Consider the following 14421-nt stretch of genomic DNA (forward strand, 5'->3'; position numbering starts at 1 on the left):
AATTTTATGTCTACCAACTTCTTAATAAACTGAAAGTCTGAGCATGTCTTTCTGTTGCTTAAACCCTTTCAGTTGGGCCAGGCAGTGGTGCATCTGGTTAAGCACACACATTACAATGCGCAAGGACCCATGTTCAAGCCCCTGGTTCCTACCTGTAGGGGGGAAGCTACAGAAGCAGTGAAGCAGGGCTATTGGTGTCTCTCTGTCTCTCTCCCTCTTTACCTACCCCTCTCCTCTCATTTTCTGTCTCTATCCAGTAATAAATTAAAACAACAACAACAACAACAAAAAACCACTTTTCAGTTTTCTCAGTCCCTCTAAATAAGATTCAAAGTCCTTAACCTGGGGCTGGGTGGTGGCACAACTGGTAGAGTGAACATGTTACAATGTGCAATGACCCTGGTTCAAATTTCCCGTCCCCACCTAAATGGGGGAAGATTTATGAGAAGTGAAGATAGGTGTCTCTCTTTATCTCCTCCAACCCTTTCAATTTCTCTCTTTCTCTATCCAAGATAGATAAATTAATAGGGTGGAGGAGACAGCATAATGGTTATGCAAAGAGACTCATGCCTGAGGCTCTGAAGTCCCAGGTTCAATTGCCTGCACCACCATAAGCTAGAGTTATGCAGTGTTCTGGTAAAAATAAAATAAAATAAATAGTAAGTATATAAATATAAAAAAGAACAAAAAAGATGAACCACAGTATAATTTCTTTAAAATAAAAAAAAAAAGCAGCGGTCTGGGAGGTGGCACAGTGGATAAAGCATTGGGCTCTCAAGCATGAGGTCCTGAGTTCAATCCCTGGCAGCACATATACCAGAGTGATGTCTGGTTCTTTCTCTCTTCTCCTCTCTTTCTCAGAAATTAATAAATAAAATTTCTTTTTACAGTCCTCAACCTGGCATATAAGACTGAGAAAGAAGTCTTGCCTCTGCATCTCTCTTTCTTAAAAAAAATTTTTTTTGTATTATCTTTACTTATTGGGTAGAGACAGCCAGAAATCGAGAGGGAAGGGGATGATAGAGAAAGAGAGAGACAGAGAGACACCTGCAGCCCTGCTTCACTACTCATGAAGCTTTCCCCCTGCTCAAACCTGGGTCCTTGCTCACTGTAATGTGTGCGCTCAACTAGGTGTCCACCACCCTACCCCTTTTCTCACCATAGTTCCAATTTATATTTATCATTGTTATTCTCATACCATAGGGCTCAGTCCTTTTCCCCTGTATTTTCTGTATTTTGACCCAGTGGACATATTGCTTTCTCCACTTGGAGTATTACTAGTCTACCCCCTTTAAAGTATATATATGTGTGCGCTTGCTTTTACTTATTTATTATGGGACAGACAGAGAGAAATTGAGAAGGAAAGAGAAAGGAGAGACAGATACCTGCAGTCCTACTTCACCACTTGTGAAGCTTTCTCCTTGCAGGTGGGGACCAGGGGCTTGAACCTAGGTCCTTGTGCACTGTAATGTATGCAATTAACCAGGTAAGTTATCTTTCATGACCCAACTAGATAAACTATAGAAAATCTAATCTTAACTACCCAGTACTCCAAAACCCTGTTTTAACTACCTACTTCCTGACTAGACTCTATTATCCTTTAATGTCAAGATTGTTATTAGTTCATGGCCCTGGAGGTGGTGTGAACTCTCAAGCATGAGGTCCTGAGTTCCATACTAGGCATTACATGACCAAGAGTGATTTTCTAGTTCTCTTTCTACCACCCCTTAAATAAACTTTTTAAAAGACCGTTATTAATTCAAAAACAAATCCCTAGTGTCTGCCACAGAACTAGTGTATGATGTATAGCAACTGAATGAGTGAATGAGTGAATGAATGAATGAATGAGGATGCACAGCCAAAGAATAGGAACATATTTTTTTAAGATTTTATTTATTTATGAGAAAGAACCAGACATCACTCTGGCACATGTGCTGCTGGAGACTGAACTCAGGACCTCATGCTTGAGAGTCCAAAGCTTTATCACTGAGCCACCTCCCAGACCACAGAATAGGAACATTTTTATGACTCTTAATAACTACACTGAATCCCCAAAAAAGACTGAGCCAATTTGCATAGTCTTAAGGCCACAAATAACCTAGCTTATCTTCCAAATTCTAAATCCTTATGTTACCCCTAGAAGCTGTTTGGTGTATATTTTCAGTTATCACCACCATGCTTATACAGTCTTCTCACCATAAATGACGATTTGAGAACCACACACTAACAAATATTGGATGTCAGCCAGTCAGACTTTTGGAGGAGTCACTTCAGAAAGATTGTTTCCAATTTCAGTGTGAACAAAAAAAAATTCCATATTATACATTCTAGAAAACGGTGAATCCCTCCACTCAACCCTGGACAGGAAGCAAATTCACCTTGGATAGTCTGAGGATGTGGGAAAGCTTCCCTTCCATTTCTCCACTGTAGTCTTTAGGATGAGTAATCAGTTGCCAGTTGTAGGTGTAGGTTTCTCCTATAGAAGGGCAGTTACAAAAATCATGAAAACACACACCTACACACAGAGGGCAGCCACACAGTCTGCCAATAACAAATCCCTTCTAAATCTTGACAAAGGCTCAGCTTCTAAGATTTTACCTCAAGGTCTATAGGGAAACCAAACATTCTGTTGATGTAGCTACAGTCAGGTCTTCAACTTTCTTCCAGAAATGCTTATTTTTGCCCCATACCCACCGTAATCAGGGTCACTTCTCCCTCAAATATACCAGGTTGTTCATGGTGTGGCATCCCAGTGAAAATATAGGTCCTATCAACCACTATGAACTCATTGGGAATAAAGGCCATTTTCTTGTAGAACTTCTTTGCAACAAAGAACAGCAATGACTTCTAAATAACATGGTTCAAAAATAGCTTTTTACAGAGTGCTAACAATGCTTATCTTACTGAGGTCATCACACCCTGGTGAGTTAAAAGAGCTACTTCTTTCCTGCTGAGCTAAATAGCATACCACAGAAGATGGCAGGGCATAGCCCATTTAAAACAGGCCCCACTGAAATTAATTAAGATCAAATGAAACATTAAATGGTCTTCATTTGTAGTTCAGACTATATGACTGTGTAAGGCAGGGATATAATCCTTCCCAACTAAAAGGAAGTCTTAAATGGGGGGGCGGGGGGGACATGAACCAAAACTGTGTTTCTGGCTAGCAAAAGGTAGAATTTGGTAGGAAGGTTTAAGTTAAGTTACTACTCAAAAGTAAGAAGATTAAAGGAAAATACAAAACTACAAATACTTAGCAGAGAACATCTTGTTCTTTTCTTGACTTCAAAAGTTAACATATAAACCATAATTCCAAGATAAACTTCATCTTAAAACCAGATTTTATTTCATAAGCCTGAGATACAATCTACTACTCTTCCTCTCTGGTCAAATACTATCCATGTTTTGGCCACTTGTCGACTCCGGGCAACTCTCACGAATGTACATACAGAAAATCAGTCTAGGTGAGGAGCAGAAATAGTACTAAGTGATGACACTTTTTCCAAATGTAGTTGGAATTTTTTTTTTTCTACACAGAAAACAGACACCAGTTTGAGAACTAACAACTTGATAATATCTAAGGCTAGTATTAAAAATTCAAAAAAGGGGGGAGTCGGGCAGTAGCACAGCAGGTAAAGTGCACATGGCGTAATGATCCCGGTTCGAGTCCCCGGCTCCCCACATGCAGGGGAGTCACTTCACAGGTGGTGAAGCAGGTCTGTAGGTGTCTGTCTTTCTCTCCCCTTCTCTGTCTTCCCCTCCTCTCTCCATTTCACTCTGTTCTATCCAACAACGACAACATCAATAACAACATTAATAACTACAATAACAATAAAAGAACAAGGACAACAAAAGGGAAAAGAAAATTTTTTTTTTTTTTTTTTTACCAGAGCACTGCTCAGCTCTGGCTTATGGTGGTACAGGGGATGGAAAAGAAATATTTTTAAAAAGCTCAAAAAAGGGACAATAGTCCTAGTACAGAAAAGCTCCAGGTGTGTGGGGGGGCAGGCAGTGGCCTACCTGGTTAAGTACATACATTATAGTGTACAAGGACCCAGGTTCAAGCCCCTGGTCCCCACCTGCAGGGGGAAAGCTTCACGAATGATGAAGCACAGCTACAGGTGTCTTTCTGTCTCTCTCTCTCCCTCTCTGTCTTCCTCTCCCCTCTCAATTTCTCTCTGTCTCTATCCAAAAATAAATTTAAAAAAAAAAAGATAGAAAAGCTCAGGGGATACATTATGCCAGCAGTCAGAAATTTGCCCTAGGGTAAGAACAATCAAGCATAGTCTATTAGACAGAATGCTGGTTTTAAGAATTCAAAGCAGTGATTTCAGACCATGCCTCCAAATCCTAAAGGAATCCTGAGAGATGCTGCAAGAGCTGCCTGCCACAAGGGATTACTGAGATAAAGAACCGGCAGAGCTGATCTCCCAACCTGAGACAAGGAAAGTTGAAAGTTTCTTCCTTCCCTCCCTCCCACCCTTCCTTCCTTCCTTCCTTCCTTCCTTCCTTCCTTCCTTCCTTCCTTCCTTCCTTCCTTCTTTCCTTCCTTCCTTGCCTCCAGTGGGGCTCAGTGCCAGCACTACGAATTCACTGCTCTGGAAGCCCTTTTTTCTTTTTTTTCCTTTTTATTCAATGTGACAGAGAGAAATTGAGAGTGGAGGGGGAGATAGAGATAGATAGAGAGAGAGAGATAAGACATCTGCAAACCTGCTTCACCACTCATGAAGCATTCCCCCTGCAGGTGGGGAGTGGGGGCTCGAACTCAGGTTCCTATTGCATACCCTTGCACGTGCTATGTGTGCTTAACCTGGTGCACCACTGTCCACCCAAATTGAAAGTTTCTGTTTCTGAGCTAATGTGTTCTGCAATACTGCAAGATGACATTAACTCATGGAGATACACATATCAAATATGGGTTAAAAAAGAAAATATAGCAGAGTCTATCATATTTTCACAAAATGGTGGAAGAAGTTATATCTCAAGGCAGTTTTTATCCTCACTTCGATCTTCAAACTTTAACTTACCTAACAGAGAAGGAAAAGGAGGTCTCTCTAGGGGGAGGCAGAATGAATGAACCCAGGTCCTTAGGCACTGTAACATGTGCACTCAACTCTGTGTGCCTGGTCTCTATAAAAATCTTTAGTAATGTAACTTCTTCTTCTAGCGTTTGCCAGTAATGTAACTACTCCTAATTTACACATTTTATAAAAATGAATTTTGAATATAACACTGAAGTTGCCTTTCTGATGTTGCTGTTGTTTTTGTTAAGTGAAATTTTTTATTGTTTATATTTATTTATTTTTCCCTTTTGTTGCCCTTTTTATTGTTGTTGTTATTATTGTTGTTGTTATTGTTGTCATTGTTAGGACAGAGAGAAATGGAGAGAGGAGGGGAAGACAGAGGGGGAGAGAAAGATACCTGCAGACCTGCTTCACCGCCTGTGAAGTGACTCCCCTGCAGGTGGGGAGCCGGGGCTTGAACTGGGATACTTACGCTGGTCCTGCGCTTGGTGCCATGTGCGCTTAACCCTTTGCACTACCTTCTGATTTCCTCAAGTGGAATTTTTTATTAGCATCAGTCTTGAATAACTTCTCTCCAAATTATACATCTGCTATTTGCTAGTCCTTTGACCAAAATAATCAGGTTAATTGGAGTCTCAGTTTCTTTTCTTTCTCTTTTAAATGGATACAATACAATCTACATTTAATGAACATCAATCACATGCTGTTGTAGATAGTGAGGTGTAAATATCTTGTAATTCATTTCATTTTGCTCTTAAAGTAACTTTAAGGGAGCTGGAAAGACAGAATAATGTTTATGCAAAAAGACTTTCATGTCTGAAGTGCCAAAGTATGAAGTTCAATCCCAGGTACTATTATAAACCACAGCTGAGCAGTGTTTTGATTTAAAAAGAAAGTGGAACCCACACCTATGGACATGTAATCTTTGACAAAGGTGCCCAGACTATTAAATGGGGAAAGGAGAGTCTCTTCAACAAATGGTGTTGAAAAATTGGGTTGAAACATACAGAAGAATGAAACTGAACCATTATACTTCACCAAACACAAAATTAAATTTCAAATGGATCAAAGACTTGGGTATTAGACCAGAAACTATCAAATACTTAGCAGAACTCTTTTCCATATAAATTTTAAAGGCATCTTCAATGATACGGATCCAATTGCAAAGACTAAAACAAAAATTAAAAAGCTTCTTTCTGTATAGCAAAAGAAACTACTACCCAAACAAAGGGACTCCTTACACAATGGGAGATCTTTTTTTTATTTTTTATTTTTTATTTCTTTATTGGGGGATTAATATTTTACATTCAACAGTAAATTCAATAGTTAAATACAATACATGCATAAAATTTCTAAGTTTTCCACATAACAATACAACCCCTACTAGGTCCTCTGTTATCCTTCTTGGACCTGTACTCTCACAATGGGAGATCTTTACATGCCATACATCAGACAAGAGGCTAATAACCAAAGTACATAAAGAGCTCACCAAACTCAGCAACAAAAAAACAACAAATGACCTCATCCAAAAATGGGGAGAGGTGATAAAGAGAATATTTAGCAAAGAGATCCAAAAGGCCAATAAACATATGAGAAAATGCTCCAAGTCACTGATTGTCAGAGAAATGCAAATTGAGCTGTAACATGAACCCAGGACTGACATTAAAGCTCAGGATCTCAAACATGCTATAGAGAGAGTCTTGTATCAAGTAGGTGCTTATGTAGACATACATATGCTGTATCCTATTCCCTTTCATGGGACTGCTGCAAGCAATAAATGAGTTAAGGTACATAAACACCATTATAAACTATAACATTACCCAAATACAAGCAGACTTTTTACCTTCATGTGGTTCTTGGAGAACAAATGCATTCAGCTGAACTTCATTCTTGGGCAAGGTTATCTGGACACTATCTCCAGCAGATACCACCAATTTCCTTATAACTGGAAACAAAGAAAACATGTAAAAGATAACACATTAAATCCACGTGGCTGGGGAAGTGATGTGATGCACAGAGCAGTGTTCTAGCCTCTCATATGAAATAAATATTTCTCTTAAAAATAATAAAAGTGTTCAAAAATTAACTCCAGACTCTCTCATTTCTTTTCTTTTGTGGTCAAATTTCTCTTTTTTTTAATTATGTTGATTGATTTATTGGATAGAGATAGAAATTGAGAGGGGAAAGAGGAGACAGAGAGGAAGAGAAACAGACACCTGCAGCACTGCCTCACCACTCGCAAAGCTTTTCCCCTGCAGGTGGGAAACCTGGGTCCTTGTGTACTGTAACATATGCGCTCAACTAGGTGTGCCACCACCTGGCCCCACTGTGGTCAAATTTCTTACACAAACAATATTCAGTTACTGCCTCCATTCCCTCATTATTTATCTGATCTTTTTTTAAAATTGCCATGGGTTATCACTGGGGCTCAGTGCTGTGAAGCACCTCCCCTGCAGGTGGAGAGCCAGGGGCTCGAACCAGGATCCTTAAGCTGGTCCTTGAGCTTTGCACCTGCATTTAACCCGCTGCGCTACTGCCCGCCCGACTCCCAGCTCAAAAATTTTATTTATTTATCTATTTAGATTTTTTTTTTTAAACCAGAACTGTGCTCAGCTCTGGCTTATGGTGGTGTTGGGTATTGAACCTGGGATCTTTGGTGCTTCAGGCATGAGAGTGTCTTTGCATACCATTATGCTATCTCCCCAGTCCTTGAAATTTTTATTTTTTTATTAGTGATTTAATATTGATTTACAAAATTATATGTCAACAGGGATATAATTCCATACTTTTCCCACCATAGAGTTCTGAATCCCCAATCCCTCCATTGCAAGCCATTGCAGTTCTCCTAAATTTGCAGACATGGATTAACTATCATCTCTACAACTATCTGTCTACATTTGTACATAATTGCCCCCTTTTTCTTCCAGGTACAGTCCTCTCTTTCCCTCCAAGTCACACATAACATTATTACTACATCCAAATGTCCCTCCTTTTTTCCTCCTCTCTCTCCGGGTCCTGATGGATTTGGAGTTCAGAGCCCTTTTATCCTCTCCCTCCTATCACTTCTCCCCTACTGGGAGTAAGGATTAAAATGGTTTTTGGGGTGCAGAAGGTAGGAGTTCTGGTTTCTGTAATTGCTTCTCCTCTGGACATGGGCATTAGCAGGTTGATCCATACCCCCAGCCTGTTTCTATCTTCCCCTAGTAGGGTGGGGCTGTGGAGAGATGAGGTTCCAGGACACACTGGTAAGGTCGTCTGCTCAGAGAAGTTAGGATGGAATCATGGTAGCTTCTGTAATTTGGTGTCTGGAAGGTGGCAGGACAACTTGGTTCCTGTTTGTTAACCTAACACTTCTTGATATAGTACTTTACACAGAATTTAACAAACAGATTTCAATTGTTTCAAGGATAACTTTTATGCTGATTACTTTCTTTTTTTTAATTTTTATTTATTTATTTTCCCTTTTGTTGCCCTTGTTGTCTTTTTATTGTTGTTGTTGTTGTTATTGATGTCGTCGTTGTTGGATAGGACAGAGAGAAATGGAGAGAGGAGGGGAAGACAGAGAGGGGGAGAGAAAGACACCTGCAGACCTGCTTCACTGCTTGTGAAGTGATTCCCCTGTAGTGGGGAGCTGGAGGCTCGAACCAGGATCCTTAGGCTGGTCCTTGCACTTTGCGCCACGTGCGATTAACCTGCTGCACTACCACCCAACTCCCTGCCGATTACTTTCTTTTTTATTTAGGTGCTGGGGACTGAACCCAGAAGCTCATAGATATAAAGTAAGTGCTTTACCATTGAGCTACATTCTCAGTCCCCAGGCTGACAGCTTTTTAACAAAATACACATATAAAATTTCTAGAATTAAAGGGAATTCACAAGGCAAGCTTTATTTTTTCATATCCCAATTGCTACACCCATAGACTTAGATTATCCAAGAACCTTTGCCGGGCTAGCTTCACCAAAGAGAAAGACAAGGAACTCATGGTGGCGTGGTAATACAATTCTTTATTGATGCAGATGTCCCAGAGTCAGCTGTGAGCACAGCGGGTTTAGGCCAGCTGGAGCTAGCAAAATGGCCGCCTCCTGCTATGCACGCCAGCCCTTCTCCAGGTCAGGACACGGAAGAGAAAGAAGATGGGGAGAAACCAGAAACAGCAGCGAGTTTTATAGGGTAAAAACGGAAGTGGCAAATTGGGAACAGGATTGGCTAGAAAAGGGGGTGGAGAAAACAAGGCACTCTGGGAAGGTAGAATGCTTCCATAGCAGCTGTTGCAAAGGTTCTAACCAGTGGGATTAACCAATACCCTACAGGCAGGGCGGGTCTCAGGCAAAATAATGATTATGTAAATAGACCACAGCATCAAGCAATGCAGGGGAGCTGGCATAATGCCCAACAAACCTTAGCCAGCTTCATAAAAGTCTACTTTTCGGAAGTTCATAAAACGTATTCCCTTTAATAAAATGATGTCTTTCTTTTTTGTTGCCCTTTTTATTATTGTTGTTGTTATTGATGTCATTGTTGTTGGATAGGACATTGAGAAACTGAGAGAGGAGGGGAAGACAGAGAGGGGGAAAGAAAGACAGACACCTGCAGACCTGCTTTACTACCTGTGAAGCGACTTCCCTGCTGGTGGGGTGTTGGGGGCTGGAACCGGGATCATTATACAGGTCCTTGCACCTCAAGCCACTAGTGCTTATCCCAGTGTGCTACCACCCTACTCTCAATAGTCTTTCTTTATTCTAAACTCAATCTCCCTTGTTTCTAGCTTAAAGTTAGTCTTCTCTTCAAAAAATCTTACCAAATCATTTAAATTCAATCTGATATATTTCCTAAATGATTTTAGCATTTTTGAAACACCTATGCCAGCAAATAGCTATGTATTGTCTTATATTATTCATCAGCTACTTAATATATGTAAGGATTCAGTCATGGTACTACTGACATTTTGGACCAGGTAATTCTTCACTGGGGCTGGGGTTTTTCCTGTGCACAGTAAGATGTTTAGCAGTATCCCTGTTCTCTACCCACTAGATGTCACTAGCACCCCTCCTCCACAGTCATCACCAAAAAAAAAAATGTTTGCAGGTTGTTCAGAACCACTAATTACATTAATTTTATGGCACTGACAATAATTGTTCTTTTCATATGAGACCTAGGAACCAGGAGAGCTTAAAGCTAATAACAAGCGGGCCTATCCATTATTTCAAGACTGAGAAGAAAAGCATCCTAGACAAATACGAAATTTGGGATTTATCTGTGTGCTTGGTAACACTGCAACTGGGGAGAAACAATTATTTATTTCTTTTTGCCTCCAGGGTTACTGCTGGAGCTCGGTGCCTGCACTACAAATCCACTGCTCCTGGAGGCCACTTTTTCTATTTTTTTGGATAGAAAAGAGAGAAGAGAGGAATATAGAAAGGGAAAGAGAAAGCTAGACATCTGCAGACCTGCTTTACTGCTTGTGAAGTAGCACCCCGCAGGTGGGGAGCCAGGGGCTTGAACTGGCACTTAGTACTATGTGCACTTAAAACAATGCACCACCATCTGGCCCCCAAATGGTATCATTCTGTATGGAAAAAGTGAGCATCTGGACACTCAAGAGGATGGATAGAATTCTTTTAGCTCACCTGGCAGGGCATACGTCTTATCATGAGCAATGCGCTCTGGAACCAGGTGAGAGCACCAGGGCAGTTTCATGGATGGTGTAACAGTGAAGTGTGGACTCTCAGTTCTCTCTTTCTCTCCTCCCCCTTCTCTAAATATAAAGAATGAAAAAAATTGTCCCAAAGAGACCACTCAGCAGCAGTGGTATTGTACATGTGTGATGTCCTATGTTTGTTCCATAATACTGCAAAAAAAATAAAGAATTCTCTGATGTAACTTTCAAAAAGAAAGAATGTACCCATGGCTGGGCAGTGGCACACCCAGTTGAGTGAACATATTATCATGCACATGGACCCAACTTTAAGCCCCTGAGCCCCAAGTGCAGTGGGGGAAGCTACACAAGTGGTGAAGCAATGCTGCAGCTGTCTCTCTTTCTCTCTCCCTCTGTATTTCCCCTTCCTTCTCAATTTCTCTGTCTCTCTTCAAAACTGGAAAAAAAAAAAAAAAAGGCCACTAGGAGTGGTGGATTTGTCGTGCAGGCACAGAGTTCCAGTGATATCGCTGGTGGCAATTAAGAAAAAAAAAAAAAAGGAAAAGAAAAATGATATTGGTAAAGTCATTTAGTATAGAAAGAATATACTCTACACCATGTGCGCTTAACCTGCTGCTACCACCTGACCCCCAAGGATATACTCTATATTCATATAAAAGTACAATGGACAAAAATATAATACAACTAATTTAAGCCCTTCACAGCCACATAAAATCAGACATTTACTTGAATACAAAAATTACTCTGGTGCCTCAATTGAAACACTAAAATTATATGCTATATTACCAAGGAGACTGTAGAAAATTAAAAATGAGCAAGAATTTTTTAAATGGTTTTGCCTCATTCTTCAGCGATTACCTTTTTTCAGGGGATAAAGATCAATTTTATTTCCTTGATTAACTACTTCTTCCTAGTATTTTAGAACAGCATTTGTGTGTGGTCTGGGAGGTGGCGCAGTAGATAAAACATTGGATTCTCAACCATGAGGTCCTGAGTTCAGTCCCCGGCAGCACATGTACCAGAGTGATGTCTGGTTCTCTCTCTCTATCTCTCTGCCTGTCTTTCTCATGAATAAATAAATAAATAATTTTAAAAAAAAAGAACAGCACTTGTGAAGCAAAGACCTCTTAAGGCAACACTCAATATATAAATCTCCTACCTATGAGTTTCTTTTAAAATAAAGATGGAAAGCACACAAGTTGCTCTTGATTTGATTCCAGGGGCCACATACAGGAGTAGTGCTCTGGCTTCTCTATTTTTCTTTCTGCCTTATGTGAAATAAATATTTTAGAAATAAAATAAAGATATATCTGTCAAAATCCAAGAGATAAAAATTTGACCAACAATCAGCCATTCAGAAGGCAAAGAGGTACATAGTTCTATTTCCTCCCAGTAGTTTTTTTTTTTTCATTCAACATTATTTTAACTGAAACTTGTGCCTCTTATGTATTGGGACACAGTGGAATCTGGCTGTGAGAAAGAACTCTCAAATTCCCATAGGCTAGGTTCTGTTGACAAAAGGACAGAGGGATCAGGAGATGGCTCAACAGGTATTTTACTATGTGTGAAGCTCTGTATTTGATTCCCAGTAACACAAGGGAAGACCATGAACAGCACCAGTACAACACCATGGGTGGTGAAGTAGTATTTTTTTTCTTTTTTGCCTCCAGGGTTATTGCTGGGGCTCAGTGCCTACACCATGCTCCTGGAAGCCATTTCCCCCCCTTTTGTTGCCCTTATTGTAGCTTTGTTTTGGTTATTATTGTTACTGTTGATGTCGTTCGTTGTTGGATAGGAGAGAAATGGAGAGAGGAGGGGAAGATAGAGAGGGGGAGAGAAAGACAGACACCTGCAGACCTGCTTCACCCCCTGTGAAGCGACTCCCCTGAAGGTGGGGAGCCGGGGGCTCGAACTGGAATCCTCACGCTGGTCCTTGTGCTTGTCGACACATGCGCTTAACCTGCTGCTCTACCTCCCGACCCTGGTGAAGTAGTATTTATGTTTTTTTCCTTTACTCTGTCTTTCTTTCCCCTTCTCCAACTTCCTCCCCCAAGAATACAGAAAAAAAAGGGAGGGGGCAAGGAGAACACTCAAAGGTATTCTACATGTATAAGGCACTCAGTTCTTCATTAAAAAAAGAAAGAAAAGGACTACTACTACAGTGACATTAACAGGGTTTGTTTTGTTTTGCTTTGTTTCCTAACGTACAGGTTTCAAGTCATGCCTCCCTCCTAAAGAGAACATTTTTAAGCCATTTTTTAAATGTGTGTTTAATAGTGGCTTACAAGATTGCAGGATTACAGGGTATAGTTCTTCACTGCACCTACTACCAAAGTTCTGTGCCCCTACTCTCCCAACAATAACCACCATAGTTATAAAGAGAACATTTTGATCAAATGTTCTTCTTTCTCATCTATCTCCAAGGGAAAAAGCAAAGTATCTCACCTGGTTCTGTGGTGCTCCGGAAAGAGGCCGGGGGGGTTGGGGTGGCATAACTGTAGGAAGGAGCCACTGGCAGAGCAGCAGCGTTTTCCCCAGAGCTTTTCACTTGCTGAGCGCTGGACACAGTACTAGGATCCTCTGATGCCTCATGTGAGGCTGACAGATTCTTTGACCAACCAGATATCTCTTCCACAGGCAGGGTTGTGGCTAAGGGATTGGAAATTACAATTTCCTTGTGGACCTAAAAAAAAAAAAAAAAATTCATTTGAACAAGCAGACTTGAATAGCTTTTTTTTTTTTTTTACATTTCATAAAATAATTGTACATTAAAGGATTTTTAACACACAACTATCAAAAATACTATATATCTCACCTCCCAAAATGGTGCCAAAATTCTGATCTAAATTTCTCCAAGTCTTTCTAAAAAACTATTTTATTTATTTATTTTGGATGGAGACAGAGAAAGTGCAATTGGAATGGGGGTGGGGAGAGACCTGCAGCCTTGCTTCACTGCTTGTGAAGTTTCCCCCCTAGCAGGTGGGGACTAGAGGCTTGAACTCAGATCCTTGATCATTTTAACATGTGCACTTACTATGTGTTCCCCCACCTACCTGGTCCCTATCCCAGTCTTTTTCTGTGAAAAAAACCAAAGTAGCAATAATCATATTACACATACGTTTATCTTCCTTTCTCACTTAATATTTATTTTCAGTCTTTTCATACATGGTAAATACTTGTTTTGGAATAGCCGTTGTAGATCCAGAAAACAAACCAAAGAAAGAGAACTAAAAAAAGATAATAATAAAAATAAAAAATATATATATTTTATATAAAATAAAAAAAAATATATCAACCCAAAATGGTATATATACCCATAAAAGTTATGATGAGAGCTGGGGAGACAGCATAATGGTTCTGCAAAAGACTTTCATGCTTAAAACTCCAACGTTCCAGGTTCAACCCTCAGCACCACTAAAAGCTAAGCAGTATCTTTCTGTATTCTATAATCTGTATCTTTCTGTATCTTTCTTTATTCTGTATCTTTATTCTGTATCTTTCTGTATTCTGTATCTTTCTGTATCTATTCTGTATTTCTGTATTCTGTATCTTTCTCTCTGTATTGTTCTCTTATTAAAATAAAAATAAAATAAAAAGTTATAATAAACCAAAGAAAAACAATATGATCAGCTATTGATCCATTAATGTCGTATAGATGAACTGTAGAGTCTCCAAAGTTTTGTTATATTTATGTCTCTCCTTTGTCTTTTCATTTTTGTTTATATTTTAGGCTGGCATCC

The 14421-nt window shown here is 39.9% G+C and overlaps 1 protein-coding gene across 3 annotated transcripts in view; it reads right to left on the minus strand.

Annotated features, from left to right (window-relative positions):
- KIAA0319L (KIAA0319 like) overlaps window positions 1-14421 on the minus strand; it is a 168070-nt gene that overhangs the window by 54138 nt on the left and 99511 nt on the right. For all 3 annotated transcript variants that reach the window (XM_060205869.1, XM_060205871.1, XM_060205870.1), the window contains exons 4-6: window positions 13127-13364; window positions 6868-6969; window positions 2379-2476 (exon numbers count right to left, since the gene is read on the minus strand). In XM_060205869.1, coding sequence (XP_060061852.1) covers window positions 2379-2476; window positions 6868-6969; window positions 13127-13364 — 438 coding nt within the window. The remainder of the gene's footprint in view (window positions 1-2378; window positions 2477-6867; window positions 6970-13126; window positions 13365-14421) is intronic.

Source organism: Erinaceus europaeus, chromosome 13, assembly GCF_950295315.1.
Source record: "Erinaceus europaeus chromosome 13, mEriEur2.1, whole genome shotgun sequence".
Lineage (NCBI taxonomy): Eukaryota > Metazoa > Chordata > Mammalia > Eulipotyphla > Erinaceidae > Erinaceus > Erinaceus europaeus.